Source organism: Orbicella franksi, chromosome 1 (assembly GCF_964199315.1).
Source record: "Orbicella franksi chromosome 1, jaOrbFran1.1, whole genome shotgun sequence".
Classification (NCBI taxonomy): domain Eukaryota; kingdom Metazoa; phylum Cnidaria; class Anthozoa; order Scleractinia; family Merulinidae; genus Orbicella; species Orbicella franksi.
In genome coordinates this window covers 3,328,078-3,349,661 of record NC_138145.1, presented here as the reverse complement: position 1 = coordinate 3,349,661, position 21,584 = coordinate 3,328,078, and the positions used below count along the sequence as shown (strand labels likewise).

Genomic DNA, 21,584 nt, shown 5'->3' with positions numbered 1-21,584 from the left:
TGTTCATAAAATGTGCCTAAACTGTGCTTGGGCTGTGCCTAAACTGTGCTAAAGAGTGCCAGAAATGCGTCTTGCCGGTGCCTAAACCGTGCCCTATTTTTGCCTTCTTCGATTTTACCCTGTGCTGTTGCACCAAAACCGTGCCTTTCTCTGAAGAGCTAATTTGTGCATATGGCCGAGACACATTAGGCGACAAGTCGCTCCGTGTGTACTGATTGCAAAACAAGTCGCGGTGGTTTCATTTGAGAGGGAATGTGAACTAGTTTTCTAATTCAATATGGCGGACCAGCGAGCATAATATATGACGCTCTCTCATTGGTTCATTTATATTTTGTCGCAGCGACTTGTTGCCGGAAGTGTCCACACGGTGCGACAACGCCGCTTTCGCTAATTTTGTCGTTGCGATCAGTCGCACGAATTCAAACTGGTTTGAATTCTTGCAACTTATCGCAGCGACAATGATTTTCACAAAAATTAACCGTGTCACACGAGGGAATTGTTGCGGCGTCTTGTCCCCGCGACGTGTCGCCTAGTGTTTCCCAGCCTTAAATTACGCTCGTGTACACCAGTAGCATGCGCCAGGCCAAATATTGTCCGAAAAAATTATGGATGATACCTGGACGTCCTGACAAAAATGGACAACTAGTCGACAGAAATGTTTAGTTTAATTCTCGTGATAATCGCCAAATTAGAGGCGTTACAACGCTGTAAGTGTTGTGTTGAGGTGTGTAGTTTCGTTCAATTAATAAGGCCATACAAAGTACAGTGATGCTTCTTTCACAACATAAACAAAGTTTGCAAAAGTCCGATTGGATAAAACTATTGGAACTTTGAAGAATTGATTACTTATGAAACCGCGCAGGTGGATAACAGGTTTAAAAAAGACCGTTTCTCGAAGGTCCCGGGGCTTTCGAGAAACAGGCCCCAGAACACAATTTTTAATTACAGTTCAACGCTTATTGTTCATTATGATTACGACTACAAATAACAGCAACTCAAAATAATGAGAAATATGTTGGATTTTACACTTCCCTAACAGCAAATACGAATCAACAATAAAGCTAAATGTTGTCATTTTCTACCCTCGCAAGTCAACACTGACAAATTTGTTGCGGTCTTGTTTCAGGTGTACGCCGATGCCTCTCTTGTGTTTCCTCTCCTGGTAGCCGAGACCTTTGCCCGGAATTTCAAAATTAACAGCTAGAAATAATTTAAGCGAAGCACTGCTCTGAGCACAGCCCGTAATACGGAGCTAGGGAATTAGTTTATCTTTCGTCAAGTTTTCGAATCGTTTTCAGCTGGATTTGGAGGGAAACGAGATGATGCAAGGCTGGAGATGTGTCATCACTGTAAATGGACGCATTTAATTGCTAAAAATTTGAAGGAAGTTATAGCGCGGACGTTCATAAAAAAAATTGTCTGTTAAGGACGGTGCCTACTTTTGTTAGTGCGCACACGTTCTGCATATCACGCGAGGCATGGTTAAGCGCCACGCGCGCGCTGGGGTTGACATTGACGCAATCAGCTACGCTGTCAAGTACGCGACTAAAAAAATGAAAGCAAAATTTTCGTCACGGTACTGTGACCAAATCAAGTTTAACGAACCCGTACTTAACCCAGGAGCACCAACATAGCAGCATATCGCTAGCCACTAACTGTTAATGTTTCCCAGCTGAAAAACTAGCTGTTATCTGTCGAAAATTATACTGAAATCCAACTGTAAACATGTACCTGCGGATGGCGTAGTGCGCGCGTAAAACGAGTGCGAAATACGCAAATGTTTTGCATACTGGGGAGGTGACAGGGAAAAATGTAACGGGCACCGTAAAAGTTTTCAAAAAAGATCAATAAATTGAAAAAACGCGTGGTTACGCCCACATTTTATGTTATGAAATGGAAGTGGCAAGCCTATTCAACACGTGATTAGTTTCTGGTTTTGAGCAAAAGGTATTTAGACTGTTCCAAAAGGTCGAGACAGCAGTATTTTGGCTGAATCAAAGGAAGGCTGTCATAGACGCTAAAAGCGCTGTTGCAACGATTTTGATATAAAAAACATAGCAGAAATGGTTTTTATGTTACCAATTACCATTCAGTTTTAAGATCTTTATAAATATGTTTGCTTTTCTGTTTGTAAAGGCGTATTCGATGGAAATCTGTGAAGAAATATCCTTTCCTTCTTTTTTCAGAAAATGCTGACGTCAACGTTTTTGTTGACATTCAAGGCTAATTATCTCGAAAAAATGCGTGGCTACCCCAATTCTTTGTGGATTCCAATAGCCCTTGCAAAGGTCTACATTTTCCGCGTGGTCCTTGCCTGGCGCAAACACCTTTGTATTTAGTAGGCACCGTCCTTAACAAGAGCTTATAGGTGACAACAACGCTGTGCCAATATCAACGAACGATAACGTCACGTTATATGTGCAATTTAGAATAAGAAAAATTATCGCGAAAAGTGAACTCCAAATTTCGTATAGTGACAAGGGCCACCATATTCGTTTACTGGGTCGAATTTGTTTACTCTTCGTTAACGTTTCATCATAACTTGCAATTAAACTCCTCCGATCTAATACAGATTAGCAAAGGCAATGGTCACAGTTATATTAGTTCAAAGCAAACTAAAGATGTTGGGTATTTTGCAATTCCAAAGAAATTCGACTTGAACGGGAATCAAACTCATGAAGTTTGCGATGCCATGTAAACATCTATCTTTTACTGTGACGTAAAGCAATCGAATTTTATATATATTGGTCCTGAGTTTGCTACATAACTGCAGGACTGTTTATTAATCTCTCGACTCATCCGCGGCTCATATACATAGCATTTATTTTTTAATTCAGATATCTGTTGACAGTTTTTTTTTTAACTTACAATGATCGGCGTTTCCACCCGCCGCAAAAAGGCCAAGAATCCTGTCTTAAGCATCCATTGCGACTAAACCGCAAAGATCTCTTCCTGTGTACAAACTGCATTAGCAGACTGAAGACATTGATAGTGTGGTTTTACATATTTATGTCGCAGTTAATTTCTTTAACCATTTCCAAGGGAAGTTCTCAGACAAGCTCAGTTAAAGATAAATATAGTTCAGCGTTAGAACTTGACGAATTTGGAAATTTCATCGAGAAGAGCTCCAGAGAAGAACCGCCTTGACAAGACGAACAATTTTTAATGGTTTAGATAGAGTGCGAAGACGATATTCGACGGAAAAATGGGCGCCCTTTTTAGCGTTGACATCACTGTCTTTAATAATTCTTGACAATCTTTACAAAGGAAAAAAGCATTAAATAATCATCGCTTTTTCGAATTATTATTATTAGAAGTAGTATTAGCTTCCCTGACAACGCATTGTATACTCAATTCGGATCGAATCCCTGGATACACTGTCCAATTAATGTGAAAAGCTCTGTAAGTTGGGCAACACCAGCCCACTCTTATTGGCTCATTTACTGACAGTATGATTAATTCTGACATCGTTTTGTGTGTTTTGAGCAGATGATAAGCACCCTCACTCTCAATTTGCAGTTTTCTAAGTTATAAGTTTAATCATTCCGGTCACGAAGATCAGTAATCCGCCTGGCAAACGCAACTGAACATCTTTCAGAGCTTCAGGTACAGTGCGTTCACTTCATAGTTGAATGTGAAGTGTTGTTTGACAATTTGGCTATGTTTACACCTCATTCTGCCTTTTGTCCTTTAGCATTTGTTCTTACCATATATTCATTTCTTGCTTGGCTGTAATATCTGATCGCTTGCTGAAAAACTAGAGAACTGCTATTTGTCAGCCGAAAAGCTTTTGCGGTGAATGGGCTCTTGAGTTCAAAAACAAAACAGTGTTTTGTTCTTGTTTGGCAAAACCTTCTGTTTAAAACTTGGTATGGGTCCAAAACAGAACGATTTTGAAAAATATAGTTCATTGTATTCATCGCAGGCAATGAATTTACTTCGCGTCAGAGAATAGCGCTAACTGCAAAACAATTAACTGGAAAATAATACAAAGTAGTAAGTCGCGCAAATTAGGAATTTCCTTTTTCAGGTCCGCGCTTTCGTCAAAGTTAAACGCAAATTTTCTGCCATTGTTGTTTGTACGAAATAACAAACTGCTTTCTTTTGTGCAATGGTTTTAAAAAGCAATTCACCGAAACCGGTTCATGAGCGGCCAATGTTTATGTAGCTGTCCGTGTTTCAAACTTCGGGTCGCTCGAGCAGGAAACAATCAAAATTATCCTTCTCATCTTCGACCAGTTTTTAATGAGTGTTGTTATGTTTTTTCTGAGCAAACCATCCTGCTGTATTTTGACAACAACAGGATAGTCATTTTTTACTCACACAATTCCCACTTAATATTTATAAACATAATTAGCTGCGGGCTATGGCTGATTCTTTAAACACAGCAGAGGACGTTTTAAGCAATAAACCTTTATATAGTACACGAAGTAAAGAACTTCTGGGGATATCATTTTTAAATGCTTAATTCGGTTGTAAAACGTTTAGGCCAGTACCTCATTTCTTGAATACTGCCGTGTATTAATCACAGTGAAAATTTCTTTCGAGTGACTGTTTAAATTGGAAACCATTTTGAGATAGAAAGTTGTCTACTTGATTGAGTATGTGCGTTTTCAATGTAAGAAGAATATTTGGCCTTTGTACTAAAGTCTTCTAACGCTGCGCGAAATTCAGTACGTCCTTACCAAAATAAAACCGCTTGTTGATTCGAAGTCTTTTTACAGGAGAAACAGATGGATATGTTAATTCAAACTATTTTTGTCTTATTCATTATTTCGGCAAATATACTTCCTCTACAGTAATTTGCTTATAACTCGATTGCGAGACTGAAAATGATTTCAATGACAAAACATTCAAACACTATCTATATAAAACTGTCGGAGCGATCTGTGCTCATAGTTCTTTAAAAAACGTTTAGAACAGATCTAAAAAAGTATCTATATAATTTGATACTGAACCGGCGTATCGAAGAATTGAAACAATAATGAAATTAAATTTCTCTGCTGGCAAGCTGTGAAGTTTGATCGGAGGACATTAACACGAATTTTGACTGATGTGCCGAAATGATTATTAATTGTCTCATTCACTATCTAGTCAAATTACGTCGGCGTCAGTTTGAGTGACTTCCTTAGCAACCCAAAAACTTCGGAGGGGGTTTGGTCTGGAAGTGTTATTTTTAATGGACGTTATTGCCAAACGTCTGTAACAATATACGATTAAAGCCCTTATACGATCGAGAATTACATTGTTTAGCAATTTGGTAACTATATTCCAGTGCCGGAAAGCACCCAACCGATCGAATGCAAATTAGCCAATATCTTTAAATACAGCCTCAGGCATCCTTGCTGAATTTTTACATTTTATAGGTGACGTGCTACTTGAAGAAGACCAAAATGAGTTCACCTAACAACTCTACCATCGCAAATGGAACTGATCCTCCTAATTACGGTGTCGAGCAGTATGCGGAATCAAGTGGTCTCCGTGTTTTCCGTTTGGCTCTTTTCTCGCTGATAATCGTGGCCAGCTTGCTCGGTAACTCGATGGTTTGCTATGCTGTTTGGAGCATACCGTACCACAAGCCCCTCTCCTACTATCTCGTCGCTAATATGGCCTTTGCCGAAATCCTAAGCAGCGTGTGTTTACCAGTTATGCTAGCGAACGGGGAAAACAAGGAACTAGTCGTCAGAGCCAATTGCATTTTAAATCCTTTCCAAGTGCTGGCAATCCTTGTAGTAACGTATTCACTGGCCGCGATCGCTTTCTATCGTTACCGAGTCATGGTTGAACCGAATCCGCGAGGACCATCAACGAAGGTAAAACTTCTGACGATTCTTGGGGTGTGGCTGGTTTCATTTGCAATCTCCTTCCCGCTGTTCATAGGACTAAGATATCAAGATGGCAAATGCAAAGAACTTGCCGTAGCCAGCAATGACACGTATGTGCTTACGAAATTCATCCTGAATTACGCTCTGCCATATGTGATCATGTTGGCGTCTTACGGTGCAGTGGCTTGGAACTTAAGAAAGAGAATTGCAGAGAAAACAATAGAGGCGCGAAACTCGATGGTCCCTTCGTCGTGTATTGTGGAAACTGAAGACCAAATTGAACTCCAAGCCGCACCGGAAAATGAAGTGAGGCGCTCTAGAGAGACTGAACAACGAACGTCTATGATGAACGAGAGTAACCGCAGGGGAAGTAGGCCAGAGAGCACTGACCTGGAAAGAGATCTACTTAAGATGATTTTTGTGATTATTATAATTTTTGTAGTTTGTTATTTTCCGTATCAAGCCCATTTTTTGTGGTTTAGGATTTATAAACCACAAGGATATCAATTTCGGTATCATGAGCTTATGTATGCGTATATCTTTATTTTGACTTGCCTTCCTGGTGCCCTGCATCCTTTATGTTACGGTACAATGAGCAGGTTTTACGCCAAGGCATTCTCAAAAATTATTCTCTGCAGAAAATAAATATTCAGATGTGCGTTGCTTGCTAAACTGAAAAAAAGTTATACTAAATTGGGTAGATGCTACCTTTGCTCGGTTCTAGAACAAACGATCGAACGAATGAATGAAATTAATAAGCTTGTAGCTTTAAATGAAACATAGCTATACAAATAAAGAAACTTCCATATTACGGGGTACAAGGAACATTAACACAGTTTTAAGTGAGAAAACTTCTATTTAGAGCTGACAAGATACAGTAGATGTAGATGAAGAAAAAAGGAAAAAATTGTATGCAAGGACCTGTGGGGTAAAGAGAACTCAAGCCTGGTATTAAATGTAAGTTTACAACGTATATAGATTTTTCGGTTACTGTTAAAATCGCTTTTAATTCTGCGGTTCGTACTGATAAAAGGTATAAAAGCTATAATAGCTGCTAGAATTAAGTTCGTTAAGTGATAAGCTTAAGTGATGTATACATTGTAGGAAGATGATAACCCAGTAAATTTGTGCAACAAAATAAAGAAGATTGATCTAGAAGGAAAAAGAAACGCGTGGGTTTCAACGCGGGTAGGCATTGAAATTGTTTTAGAGTCGGTTGTTTTAATTTGTAAATGTAGTGTTTGTCTCCCAACTGTCTAAGAAATAGACAAACAAGCTGGTTGAGTGTGACAGAAACTTAATGCGAAAAAAGCAAATAATTTCGGTTTTTTAATTAGAAAGCAACACTGATGACACTAATGTCGATTAGAAAAAACGTTAGTGTAGATAGGAAAAACATTCAAGGTAAACTAGTAACCAAACGAATCCATTTTGGACAGTTCGTGTCGAGTTCGTGATGGCAGTCAGTAATTTGTCCAACTGGACGAGGATCAGTTTTTATGTAGAGTGCAGCGATTAAATTGCGCGATGACAACTTTGTTAATGTTTAAAACCAAAACTTAAGTGCACTCCACCTGAAGAGATCCCACTCTTTATCTCTTAGAAACAGAGACAGAGAAAATATGTTATCATCTGTGATACAAGTGCCGGAAACGTCTTGCCGATATATTTTGGTTTTATTCAAAGACATCCCAACGTTTAGTCAATTCGTCTGTTTGACCCGCGGCATGGAAATGTTTAAATAATGCTCTTTTTATCAAATGCATCGAGACATTATACACTTAATTGTTATGAGCAATATTTCGTGATTAACCAAGCTTCTCAATGGTGAAACATGAGAAGTCATTCTCAAGTCCATCAGTTCAATTTCCTTCGCTTTTAGCCATGATATTTTGCCAGCAGGTAAAAGACAGCTGCAAGCCATGCCAATTAGAAATTTAAAATTCTCATAACTGAACTGACCAAGCTTTGTTTGAAGTGTAAGTTTTTATTTTTTACAAGACGTAAAACAAAGTGTAGAGTATTTCAAAGAGTAGTAATCTGTCGTGAATATACGGATCAACCTTTTTCCAAGGAAATTTTTTTAATTCTCTTTAATATTCTGTCATAGTCGGTCTTGGAAGTTAAAACTACACAACGAAAAAAAAAAAACACTCTGGTCAGTTTCGTTTTAACTGAAATCTGATGCCTGTGCAGCCTTTGCGGCACTTTTGAAATAGAATATTTGATAGATTCAATAATTCTCATCTAATGGCAAACTACTTTTCTGCGAAGTTTGTGAACCGGTGGGTGATCCGGTCAATACTGATGTGCTTCATAAATTAATGGACGGTTTGCTTTTTTGATGAACTTACAGAGAAGATGAGCGTGTTATGCTCCCATGTTCGCCTTCTTGCTATGGTAATTCATCACAAGCTGTCTTTAGAGATGGTGCCCAGATCTCTGCTGGATATGCTGGTTATTGTAATCATTAGTTAATGAAAGTATTCTATACTTCTGCACATAGCAATGAGAAGTGTGGAATAAGAACAAGTCGTTGCGGAAACCCGGGAATTCATGGCCCGGGTTAGGCATCTTTGAATCCAAATTGAAATTGAACTCGTCCTGAAAATGGCCTTTCGGGCCAAGTGAGTTAAATTGACAACAATCTTAACATGTATGGTTTAAGTTTCATTACTTGATACTTAAAGCATAACTTAAAACTACTAACATTTTAAATAAAAAGAATGCAAATTTCATAATTGCAACAAAGAATTTTCGTTTAGTTCCCTCGTCCTAAAAAAGCGTATGTGTTTAATTATTTACAGTTTCTTAATAGATGCTTTTTAAAGTTATTGCTATTAATTGACACAACTTTTTCTTGAACAAAACTCCATCATTCCATTGAAAAGTTTTTTTAAAAACTAGCATACTCCCAGGTAGAGTTAAGACGTTACCTCAACTAAGCTTTGTACATATTTAAATGCCAACGAATGCTCTGTACATAATTAAATACTAACAACTGAAACTAATCTATTGTCATTCCTTATGAAGACCATTTTTTGATGAAAACACATATTTACAAATTGTTTCAATTAACAAAACATATCATATAGATTAATACCTGAATCATATCGAAGTTTAGCTCTGTTCTAAGTTCCTTTTGTCTTTGTTTGTTTTTTAAAAACTCCAATTTTCGTTCTCTTTCATTTCTAAACTTTCTTTCAGTCTGTAGTCGCAATGCACGAATCTATATTTTAGCCTACATCATCGACTTAGAGTAAAACTCTCCTGGGATCTCTCGAATTTGAACTGTTCATTCGTTAATCAAAAGTTCTTCTTAGTATTGTGACAAGTCATGTAGTTTGACATGAAGTGGAAGAGGAACGTGTGTAGAGTCCGCTGTCCTCTCAACATTTCTTGCCGTCGAGAAGCACAGTTCGCTCAAAGAAGACTGAGAACTGTCTGATCCGTCTTCTCTCTGCTCATACGGGAGATACCTGCGCCTGAAAAAGAAAAAAAAGAAAATTACTTTTGCTGTATAACTAATTAAAGCATTTTCCTCTATTAAGCCATCGTCAAGATCAAATAATATGTAGCAAAGCAATTCTAAATTCAGAACACCCTCAGATCCCTCAGTAAACCTGTTTTCAAACACACCCATAGCTCATAAAGGAAATTTTTCACCATGCTCATAGACCCTTAATCTTGTTCTTATACTGTGCTTTAAACAATCGAAACGTTATCCCGCACACGCTTTGGAAAGAAACCTCTAGCTGTATCCTACTTGTTTGTGTGGCATGAAATCTCTCCACAGAAATAAATACGAACGTCTTTGTGAAGCAAATTTATTGAGATTTTCTCTTGCACTGGGCGAAGTTTTCATGCACTCTACAATGTCATATCTAAACTTGAGTGATCAAGCATAATAACTTTTGCTGTCATCTCCCGACGTTTTTCTTTTAAACTTTAGTTGTGGTTAGATGGAGAATTATCATAAAGCTGTTATAGAATTAGAGATCAAGAAGTTTCCAAGTCGTTTAATATAAAGTGATTTGAGGAGAAACAGCCTTGAAAATGAGTTCCACGTGCGCAGCCCATGCCAACACATGCGCAAATCTAGCGGGCATAATAACGAACAGTAGCTCAGCTGGGCGCTCAAACATGGCGCACGTTCATGCTACAATAGTGATATTTACTCCAATAGGAATCTTGCTGCGAGGTATTTTGCGAAAGATTAACTTTAATTAGTTGTTTTAGTGGCACGCGACACGAGGATAAACAAACAGATCACAAAATACCCATTCGCTTGTAAACGTGGTGTGCTTTTCAGGGCTAAAACTGCCAACGAATTGATTATAACAGTTTAGCTTTTGAAAAGTTTGTATAGATCGTTTGATTATACAAAGGTCTCAACCAACACTCCTACATTTTTCTAGATTTTAAACAGACATCGCTAAACACAATGCAACGCGTCCTCGCAAGACATGTCAAAATTCTTCATTTGACTTTCCTCACTGTGTTTGGCAGTTGTTAGCTTTCTTTTAATTTGAGAGTTTAACAATTTTACTGTTAATTAGAATGAAGCCATGTGTTAGACTGTGAGTAATATATCAAGTATACCTCATGCGGATATCTCATCTCCAAGTAAGAAACAGCACACAACCAACATACTTGATAATTATAACTATAAATGAGTTTTCGATGTGTAACACGCGGACTTTACCTAAAGCTTTGTCTTTCATAAGAAGCTAAACAAAGAAACTTTCAGCAAATGCACCGCTTCGATTAAGAGAAAATTCAAGGCAGAAGAGTCCCAGGTGTTGCAATGTTTCACGAGACTTAAATAAGAACACAGTTTTAGTTAGTTACCGATTTCAGGGAACATGTAAAGATAATGTCGGGATAACACCAACATAACATTGGTGTTGACTGCGGGGGGTCTACTGGGGCGCTAGCGGCATGAGCCATCGTATTTGGCTTAACAAACTTTAAAAAAAACAAGGTCCCTTGTTCTTAAATGTTCTGCTTTTATCCGCTGGGTAACGATTTTTGATCCTTTAGGAACACGAGTTAAAAGAATGTGCTCGCATTAATCGACAGGAAAGTACATAAGATGGATTACTTGAAAGTTATGTTTACAACACTCCGTTAAATGTAAACTTTAGGAAGATCCCCATGATATTTATCGATATACTGCAATAGCGCAACTTTTAAATTGGGTAATCCTTGCTTAAACTAATTGAAATAAGTTTAAAGTTTGATACTTGTGTCAGAAAAATTTGTGAAAAGCTGGTTCATAAAACATCTAATAGACAGATGGATATCGAATGTGTGCCGGGATGTATGATATAAAATGATATCAATAAAAAAAGTCATTGTCAGGGTAGGGGTGGGGACATGTGTGAAATGACTCCCCTTTTTCCAAAGATTAAACTCTAAAGTATCTTAATTGAGATATGTCCCAAGCGCGCATTGACTCCTGTAGGAAAACTGAGCTGATAAAATTGAATTAACAAGGATTTATTGTTTTTAGCTTGCCAACGCCCCTTAGAGTTTTTAGACATTTGAACGTATGTCTTACTTGAAACACCTTTGCACAAAAACTTCGCACAAAAAAGTTGCTACTAAATATAGTTCCACCCTTTTTGGTTCTGATGATCCTGTTGCCTAGAGCTTCCAGCCTTATCTTGCCTGCAGAATAAGTGAAGTTAGGCGCAAGTTTAAATCTTCCATATTATGTTTAAGTGTTGTCGCATGGGTCATTAACAGCTTGAGCTGTTTTCTAATTGGCTCTTTCTGACGCGTGGCACGCGACACGAGGGTGAAATAATGAGATATTTTATTATGTTGAGCAAATTAAATCCTTAAAGTTTTCTTTTCACCCCGAATGGGATTTTTTGAAAATTATGATCATGTCTGAAGAGAGATATGTGTACATCACAATGAATCTTGAAAGTTCTGTGCCTGACTGCAAATGGAATCAAAAGTCGTATAGTAAAAAGATTTCGAGTCTTATTTACTTCTCACAACTAGAAAGGGCGGAAAAAGCTGCAAAAGACTTCTGACTTTGGTTTTCTTGATCTTTTTCATGTTTTGTAACTCATTCACAAGAACATTCTGTAAAGCAAAGTACTTTGCTTAATTTTCCTTTGTTTATTAACGCAAAAGGAATATAATGGAGTGAAGTCGGCACACGACACGAGGCTACTACAAAAAAATCTTTTGTTGAAACTTTCATAGTAGAAGTAACTTTAACGGAAAATTTATGAATACGAGTTAAGTAAAAACTTAGCGGGCGTGTAAACAAATCCCGCTCCCAAGAGATTCTTCGGTTTAGTCTAGCTGAAATCGCGTATTCGAGTATTTGCGACTCCCCATTAATCCGTTCTACCAAACCTATGATGAACTCCGCGAAAAATTACAAATATACTCTTAATTTCACCCAAAATGAGTTAGATCAAAGCCTTCTATCATCTTTCTGAATCATTTTGCTATCGCGCCCGTTAAAAAGTGTATATGATACTGCTTTAATTAAGAGTTAAAAATATGCAGTCCTACCTCAGAGCGAACTTAAAGTTGATTTAGTAATTCGATATTCCTTATACTACAAGAATTTCAGCGCATAACTTATCTAGGCGTTCTATTTGATAGTGTGCAAACTCATTCAAAGTTTATCCCTTAGATTTTAAGATTTATTCTTAAATATGATGTCAGAAAAAACCACAAATATGTTAATTACTATTCCTTTACAAAAAACAGTTTCACGCACGCTAAATTTGGACAATTGCCCACGTGGCACGGGGCGAGTATATTTCAATAGATTCAATAATGGAAGCGCCCTGGAAGGCGAAACAGTTTCAAATGTTTCGGTATATACTCCTGTGTGGCCTTCCTTTAGAATCTCAACAATAACCAGGCATTCTAAGTACACTATTAAGTGAGTAAAACAATAGTGCTGTTTGATTTACCGGCTTAAAGCAAGTGAAACAGCACTCAGGTTTGGAATCACTCAACTGGACCGCCCGAAAGACCCGAGGGCATGGAATTGAGCTAAATCAAAATCCTTCTAGGCCGTTACTAATGCTTTGACATATCTTTTTAATGCATTTGGCACAAATAACGGGGATTAATTAGCCTGCTTTGTGTCTACACAGCGAAAACACTGTTATTGACTGGAAGTATTCTGTTACGGTGAATGAACTAACCCTATATAATGTTATGCTAGTATTGATAAACCAACCGAGAAATATCTTGTGTATCATTCAAAAGTCCCGCTTCGAAATCTACCCGATTTCAACCAAGGTAAGGGCGCGTAAATTGCGCCACATTATTAACTAGGGCAGCTAAAAAAGTCTAAACCATTACAAGCTGGACCTCAACGCTCAACAGAACAAATGCGATCAAAAGTAGTTTAGTGTTCTCGAGGTTCGGCATTTACAAACATTTTTTCTGCTGCATTAAGGGAACCTCACTTAGGTGTGCCTCCAACAGTTTAAGAGTGAAAAGTTTCTTGATCGGTGATCAAAGTTTGACTAAACCAGAGACTATTTTTCAATGTCACATTTACACTCCTTTGGAGCATTCAAAACCACGTGTTTCATTTTAAACTACCGAATGTCGGCCACATCGAAAAACGTAAATCACGTTATGTGAAGTATGAGTAGTGAAATAACCTTTCTTTTTTCAGTTTGAAATTCTAAATCGTTAAGTTTTCTCGCTTGATGTTCTTCGTTACGCGACAAAAGAATACTTTTGTGAATAGCAATCCTTATCATTCTTTTCTTTCAAACATTTCATTGTAGTTTATCGTTATTGCTTGTCACATTGTCAGCTCAAATGAATTTTAACAAAGCCTTGGAGATGTATATGTAAATTTACTACGGTTCAGTTTCAAGTTACAAACTGCTGAAGTCAGATGTGAACAAAAAGTCGCATGATATCAGTGTCAAACGGAAGAAATCAAGAGTAACATTTCTATAAATACTAAGAACTAAATTACTAAAAGATTCATAGAAACTGAGCCATGTCCAGTGATGTTCAATCGGCATTTAACCACAACTGAAATCTTGGATAAGGCAAGGTACGGTAATCCCTTGAACTGAACTTAATATTCCTCGTGTCAAAGTCTTTTGAAAAACTTTTGATAAATATTCCCTCCTGCGTATTCAAAATAACGACGATGATTGAGAATTACGAAGCATATGACGAAATATTTTGTCAAAGACATATATTTACATCAGTTACTAACGAATCACTGAAATACATTTATTAACTGTAAGGCATTTATAATTTCATCCTTTGGAATTACAAGTGCAGTAAATTGTTCAAATACGAAGCATTGTTTCATTTTGGTAAGAATTTTGGCTGGAAATGTAGTGACAGAATCGAATTGATGATGTATTACACCGCATCACCGCGCTATTGATGTTTTTCATGTGATACACATGTACTCATTCTAAACGAAATGTTGTTTGGAATTTTATTAGCCCTAAAATAGTATTTTAAACTGAAATCAAACAAGCTTTAAGTCAGTTGAATGAATTTCACTTAAGCAGATTGTGGGCATTTAGTTCTTGACAAGAGAAAAGCAAAGGCATGCGGTTAATTAACGACAGTACTGTACGTAAAATGGAAGATATATAAGGTACCATCGCCAACTTAGAGTGCATCAACAGAATTCGAAAGTGATAAACTGTGTACAACTTTAAGTGAGTTTGACTCATTAGTAAAATATATTATATTCAGTTCTCTGCATGCATTGTTTCAAAATCGACGGTAGTCAGATTATTTCACAATTTCCTTATCGATCTTTCCGATTTTTTGAGATTAAATGATTCTTTAAAACTAACTATCTCGTTTATGTGATTTTCGATAAAATAAAAACAAACATATCTTGTACGTTGTCGAATTTATGATCGTTCAGCGATGTTTGGGTTTTATGTTGCAAATGTCAATCATTTACAGCTGCTTACATTGTCAAAACTTTATCAGAAATATCATGAAATATTTAATATACCTTGATCCTTTGTCCCGAAATCCTTTGGCAAAGGGGTTGTGGTCGATTTTCATTTGAATCAGCTGGAAACAAACAACAACAAAACGTTCAAACTAAACAAAAATCATTTCATTTAAAGAAGCAGTTATGAGACAGTTTGAAGCTACATTTTAAAGGAATGAAATAAGTCAAGTATTTGATATCATGACAGACTTTTAACAAAGATTTTATTCTCTTCCTTTCAGTCGAGAATTTGTTGCGGAAAAATGTTAAACCAAGACTTCACCAAGTGAATATTTTTTTCCCTTTTCTTGCTAGTTATCCGCCAGGTGAAGTTGTGCTTTGTCAGAGCTTCTACCGACTATACATCCATATACATTCATACAAATACAAACACACACACATCTACATGCTTTATTCGATAAAACAGGTTGGAATTAAAGACAGCATTCACTGATGTGACCCTGCTAACTATTTGCATGTATATTACAAATATATTTAAAATATCGTTTATAAAATATCGTACAGTACTCGGCTGTCTTCACTAGCGCGGGTATAGAATATCTATGCACTTCTTATCCTTACCTCTTCATTTTGATACGTCGTTACAGCAATGAACGTGGTTTCAGGGAACACATAAGTTGAACACGAAACTTTTACGCCTTCTTCTGTTTCTTCGACGACATGAATCCTTGGCTGGTACTTTCTATTCGGACTTAGATGAAGCTGCAAAATTTTGTTAACGACACACAGCTTAGAAGAGCGGAAAAGGCTAAAAAAATTATTTTACCATACACGTATTTCTCAGTGATAGACAATCAAAAGATGATTGTGCTTTAGACTTTCATAAAATAAAATTTCCAGCAACAATAATAGACGGAAATTCATCTCTTAAACATTAATCTGCCTTGGGTATGACAGCCACTCAAAAACCACAGACTTTGTTGCCACGAGGGAGTTCTTCCGTTCAGTCTTCGAACTCATAATTACTGTCTTTCGAAAATGCAGCAGTCCTTCCTTAAAATATTACAAAAAATATCAATTTCACAGCTAACCAGAGATGTAAGAATCTTGACTTCATAGTGGGAAAATCTCTTAATACCAGTGTTGAAACTATGGAAAATTGCGCTTAAAAAATTACCCGGGAAGTTTGGTTTATATTAGTCTCTTACGTTTTATTCACGGCGCCAAAATTTGCATCGAAATGTTTTTGACCGGCGCGTTTGTGTAATTTGAGGTTTCTCCGTATTACATTCGCATGTCTTAATTTATTTGACACATCTTGAACTGTTTGGATCATAATTTGCTTCCTCTTTCGCCGGTTTGACCAGCGATGGTTTTGTGACTTTTAGTTGAAAGGTTTTAACTTTGTAATGTAAAAGCATAAAGCAAGTAACACGAGGTAACGCATGAATGCAAAAGACAATGGAAGACACTCATGAATAAGTTATGAGTTCGGTCAGTTTGAAAATTACAAAAATCGTCATCTCGCTATCGCCAAAAAGTCCCTAAATACCCCATGACAACTCTTGTGGCTTGAGGCACGCGGCGAACGTAACCCGCAGTAACTTAGAAACATTTGATCTCTTCGTTCTGTTGGTTTTAAGAGATAAAAACCATCTGGAATTATAAGCTTAATCACTGCGTTTCCATTGCCAGACATCGCGGCTCTAAACAACACATGCGTACTAAAAGCACTTCCCATCATTCTTTGCTTTATTTCATTGGCTTTTTCTTGGCATACATTCTGTTTATCGACAGTTTTGGGATACAAGAAAGCCGCTTCTCACTAATAAACTTATTTTCGTGAGGAAAATGTCAACAAAAAACAGATTTCTTTCGAGTTAAATTAAATCTTGAACTTTGATTAGATACTCTTAGATGTAATCATGAAAAAGAATTACCTCGCCATCTTTAAACGGGCCAACTCGACGATTCGTCAAGCGAACTTTCTTGAAGTCCACGCCATTTTTCATCCAGTACAGGCCAGTGTGCGCCACTTCGTCCGCCTGGTATGACTGTATGTAAGGTAAAGCGTGCATCTCACTCGCCATTCCGTTTACTTGCCACATATTGTTCACAAAAGTGTACGCATAGCCGTCCACGGGGACAATATCAACGTGGACGGAGTAATAACGTCTCGGATCCATTCCAAGAAAAGAAAGAGCGAGTGTTGGAAACATCCGTCTGCAATGAAATCAAACGTTTTAGCGTGAGATAAGTTGAAATAAATGATAAAATGTCAGCTCGGTGGGGTTTTCTGCTTAATAAACAATCTACCCGAATTCAACGCGATAGGCGAAAAGCAGGTGACAAGCGATTCAAACATGCGCTTTCATGATGAAAGCCTTGTGTTGAGCCAGTTTGATTGCGGACAGCTAGCAAGCAATAGAAGAGTTCAGCTTCTGTGATCTAAAGATGCTGACAAAACCCCTCATAAGGGCTTAACGTGTACGATCAGTAGCTATGTGAGGCACGCGCAAGACCTGTGTCGACTAAGTTAAGCCAAGTACAATAAAGGCAAAGCACAAAGGTTTAAATGCAGAGTAAGCTAAAGCACATGCTAAGGGAGCCCTGTCATCTGTTTAAATCATCTCTCCTCTCATTAGCAGAAGCAAAACATCGTTCATTATTTTATGAGTCACAAACAATGAGACACACCCATAAAAAGAGGGCACGTGGGAAATACAATCTGCGCTAAACCCTTAAGTGGTTGTTTACTTTGCGCTATCCATATGCCTTTCTCCTTTGTGGTTTTGTTGCTATCTGGACCTTCCTCCACCTACGCTTTGCTGATTTTTAGATAGACGAACTGAATAAACAACCCGTGTCTTGAAAAACAGCTTATCAAAACCAAGATATTGTGATGACGAACAAGTTTATTGGTGCACGTTTGTATACAGAAATTCAGATGCAGTAAGAAGAAACAAGTGAAAACAAGGACTCTCTGATAATGAAACTCTCAACAAAACAAAGAACTTTCACCTCATCTCAACATGTCCCATCAAGAGTGCTTCGCGATACACATGTGTACAGTTTGTTTGCATTCCTTGCTAAATCACACCGCTCAACGCACAGTGATCTTATATTCAGCTCGAGCTGTTTGATATAAAACCTTTTCGTTATCTTGTTATTTTGATACCCCAGGGCATAGTGTTTGTATCGCTATCGGCTCTTGCTATGATTTTGAACTTTTTGTTTGAGCGTGATTGATCAAAGAGGACATGCAATTGAATTACTTTTCGCCGATATTCTGCACTTGGAGAGATAAGCGATCAAAAAGGTCTTTGTGTCCACATGTGAATAATTCTTATCTTTATTATATCTGGTATTTTTTTGCATATTAAAAGTAACTAACCCGCATTTTAATAACACTACACCTGGGAATCATAATAGTAACATATGAAAGGTTCAAGTCACTTCAGAACTCGGTCCATCCTCAATTTTCCCAATCTCAAAACACCTCACGCGATAGAAACCTTATCTGAGGTAATCTTTTGCGATAGAAATTCCATTTTTTTTGCTAGACTAAAACGATCTCAGACACTAAGCTTTCAGTAAACTATTATTTTTGGGAAATAGAATCGTTCAAATGCAATGCATGAAAGTTCAAAGAGAGAGGACGAGGAAAATCGTATTTATTAATCTATTCACACCCAGTTGCAAATTTCTTTAGAAGTTACTGCCTAGCTTGAGACAAAAGTTGGTACTACAAAAGTTAACGTTTCCCTTCGGAAAGTGTTTCATAAGATTTTAATTGCACATAATACTGTCAGTGTTTGATGACCCCACTTTCGACTCCTTGGATAAAACAATTGATTTGTGGCGGAAGAAAGGATCCAGTATCAAAGGCACACGCAGAGAAAGAAAATCAACAGTTTGAAAGAAACCCAAAAGAGATTTGTTTTGTCATTTGCACCTGGGGAAATTATAGAACATAGAAAATAAAACTCTTGTGGCACGCGACCGCATTCTTAACATTCGAAAGCGCGCGTGGACACGGGAAAATTTCTATGAAAATGACGTCACGTATTGGTAGAAAGCTATAAACGAAATGACATAAAACAAGTTAGCAGTTAAACGGATAGATTATTTTTCATATTTCATGGAAGGAATTAGCCGGGTCGGATGTTTTGTGCAATTACCGAACAAGAATTAAGAAACCCCAGCTACCCGCAGCGAAAATAACCATTGACTGAATTAAATGCAAAAGACAATTATTCCGCCGTGAGTAAGCTCTTAGTTTGCATGTCAAGGACAAGACCAATTTGAAGCGCAATGAATTTGAATAGCTGAAAGTTTCTTTTTACCAAATCGTTTCTTGAGAGTAACACTCCGTTTTATTCGAATTTAACATCTCAATTCAAAGGTAGTTAGTTGTTTCGGGAGAGCGGTTAAAGAATTTACACCCAAACCACTGAAGTTTCATTCGCTTGAAAATTAAGTCCCTTAAAGTTTTTGCTGTTCGACAAAAATTCAACGAGAAGGATTTCAGCGCTTTTGTTATTGAGCAAAAATTGCTATCCGCCTTCTGCAAGGCGTAAAATTTAGTAAAATGTGGCGGAATTCTTTACGAATTTAATAACATTTCATTTCGAATAATTTGTGTAATTTTCACTGGTGTCTCAAGAAACATAATAACGAATTTTAGTAGATTCGTTTTTCACGATAAGTGGTTCATAAACATTTGAAGAGACTTTTCAAAAAGTCATTTTTCTAAATGTTTGCCTTTTATTCCAGTAAAATCGCTTCAGTTACGGAATGAGGTTTGACTCGATTTGTCATACATGGTATTAGACAAGATTTTCTCTCACCTTCCCGTCCTTGTAATCACCATTTCTGTACCGCAAGCGTAGAATTTCCACCACAGATCGCTTTGTTGCATGGCGACTTGAACCTCACGCTGTACCTCCATAACTCTCATTTGCGGCTGACTGTATGAAGCAGTGTTCTTTAGAGAGTCTAAATTTCTAACCAAGTCGCAACAAGCTGCGAACTGCTGTAATGGATCTAGGATTGAAGTACTTCTTGTTAATCCACGCCTTTTGCCATCTCCGCATTTTTCACCTCGCGTTTGTTCTCCGTTCAAAATGTTTTGGATGGAGTGGTCTTCGTAAACGTCTCTTGATACCGCGCAGATCTTTGCCTTCTGTGCTAATCGATCATTTTGGCAGCCATTCCACCAATTTCCTTTCTCTTTGTGATCCACTGAGGGCGGATTTACTTCACTTGTCTCCCGAGTGTTGGAATTTTCATTAAAATCCTTGGTTAGCAAGCTAGCGATTGAGAAAGCTGCAGCCCTCGGCGAGAGGTTGTCACTGTCATCAGCCGGTGCGCTCATGGTTTTGACTTCGCTTCTCCTTGCCTCTTTTCTGAGATGCTAACTTCACAAGTCAGTAAGTGACCCAGTGGGTTTTTTTAACATGTATCACCTTTTACCGCGTTTATGTTAACAGTGGCTCAGGTTGAAAACTAGCTTGCTTCTGTAAGACGTGTAAATTGATTGGCTCGTCACATAAACAATCGCCTTAATTGACCCCCGAGACATCAAGTTTATACAAAACTGCTTTGAAGTGAGAAAGGTGTCACACTAACAATTCACTGCTGGGCGTTAATTGCTCAGAAATTTTGTATTCAACGACTTGTGATTGGGCGGGCCGGCTTAGCGCACGACAATCTGCATCAAATATTTTGCCTGTGGTAGAGGCAGGTGTAAAACGTTTGGTTTTTGGGTTTTTGGGCTTTATCGCTTAGTATTAATACCATCCAATTAAAACTTTTTAAACTGGCTTATGACGCAGCTGATAATCGTCGGATAAAGCGACTGCAACAAAGAATCCCTGTGGTTGGAACAATTTAAAAGTTAGGGAAGTTGCTAAATTACTCGCGCAAATGACTCTGATGGTCTTAAATCACCAGCACCAAAAAAAAAAAAAAAGAAAAAAAGAAATGAAAAATCGCGCGCTTACTCAGCGTACTTTGTGCGCAAATATGACATCAACAATAGCAAGAAGATTTAATTGTCTCTTATCATATTTAGTCAGTCAAGAGGAGTTTTTCTCAAGAAAAAGAGATACCGACTTCATTGAGAGTGGCAGAAAGAAATTTAATCCGACTTTCTGGTGAATTATGCCAATAATCACTCTGGCTGTTTGGTGGGGACAAATTTTTCTCTCGGTGCTTTGTGTGCTATGAAACAATGCTTAGTCACACTCAATCACTTTTTTGTAAACTGATCTAATTTATCAGCGAAGTTTAATGTAACTTTTACTTTTAACTTTGACACCATTCGAGAAAAACTTACACGCAACGTTCTCTTCTTAAAGGTGCTTCAATTTTGTTTATGCCGCTTATTATAACGTGATACTTAAAAGTCCTAGGAAAGTTTTAACCCTAGCTCTTATCAATTCTTAAACTACAACTTTCTTCAATCAAGCAAAGGCGAAAACTATGACCGCGGCAACAGAGTGCCGAAAAACACAATAGGTGTGAAATGTTGAGATTGCCCTTTGGGAATCACAACATCCTAACAAGCACGCTTACACAAAACTTGTGAAAACAGTGATTATATTCCACGCAAAGAAAGCTAGCTTTTACTGTTGTTGAACCATCTCTTAAGACTTCGAAAATAGTTAGCGCGCAACTGCAGACTGAAAAAATATTAGACCGACTGGAATTGAACTCCAAGAAATGAAACGTGAGCACTGGGGACAGGTTGAGATTTACTTCCGAGAGTTTCCGAGATCAAACGTTCTATACTACTGAAAACGGAAAATCAAACT

At 37.6% G+C, this 21,584-nt stretch overlaps 2 protein-coding genes across 2 annotated transcripts; one reads left to right on the top strand and one right to left on the bottom strand.

Annotated features, from left to right (window-relative positions):
- The first annotated feature begins 2,619 nt into the window (after positions 1 to 2,619).
- On the top strand, positions 2,620 to 8,595 carry LOC145485615 (substance-K receptor-like). The gene is made up of 2 exons (XM_081464255.1): positions 2,620 to 3,606; positions 5,367 to 8,595. Exon 2 carries the CDS (start codon positions 5,394 to 5,396, stop codon positions 6,468 to 6,470), a length of 1,077 nt encoding a protein of 358 aa, XP_081320381.1. The 5' UTR covers positions 2,620 to 3,606; positions 5,367 to 5,393; the 3' UTR covers positions 6,471 to 8,595.
- On the bottom strand, positions 8,590 to 20,675 carry LOC145485621 (T-box transcription factor TBX5-A-like). Its single transcript, XM_081464262.1, has 5 exons — positions 19,617 to 20,675; positions 16,707 to 16,989; positions 15,388 to 15,528; positions 14,824 to 14,885; positions 8,590 to 9,310 (listed from the first exon to the last, which is right to left on the bottom strand). Exons 1-5 carry the CDS (start codon positions 20,141 to 20,143, stop codon positions 9,145 to 9,147), a joined length of 1,179 nt encoding a protein of 392 aa, XP_081320388.1. The 5' UTR covers positions 20,144 to 20,675; the 3' UTR covers positions 8,590 to 9,144.
- Between the last annotated feature and the right edge of the window lie 909 nt (positions 20,676 to 21,584).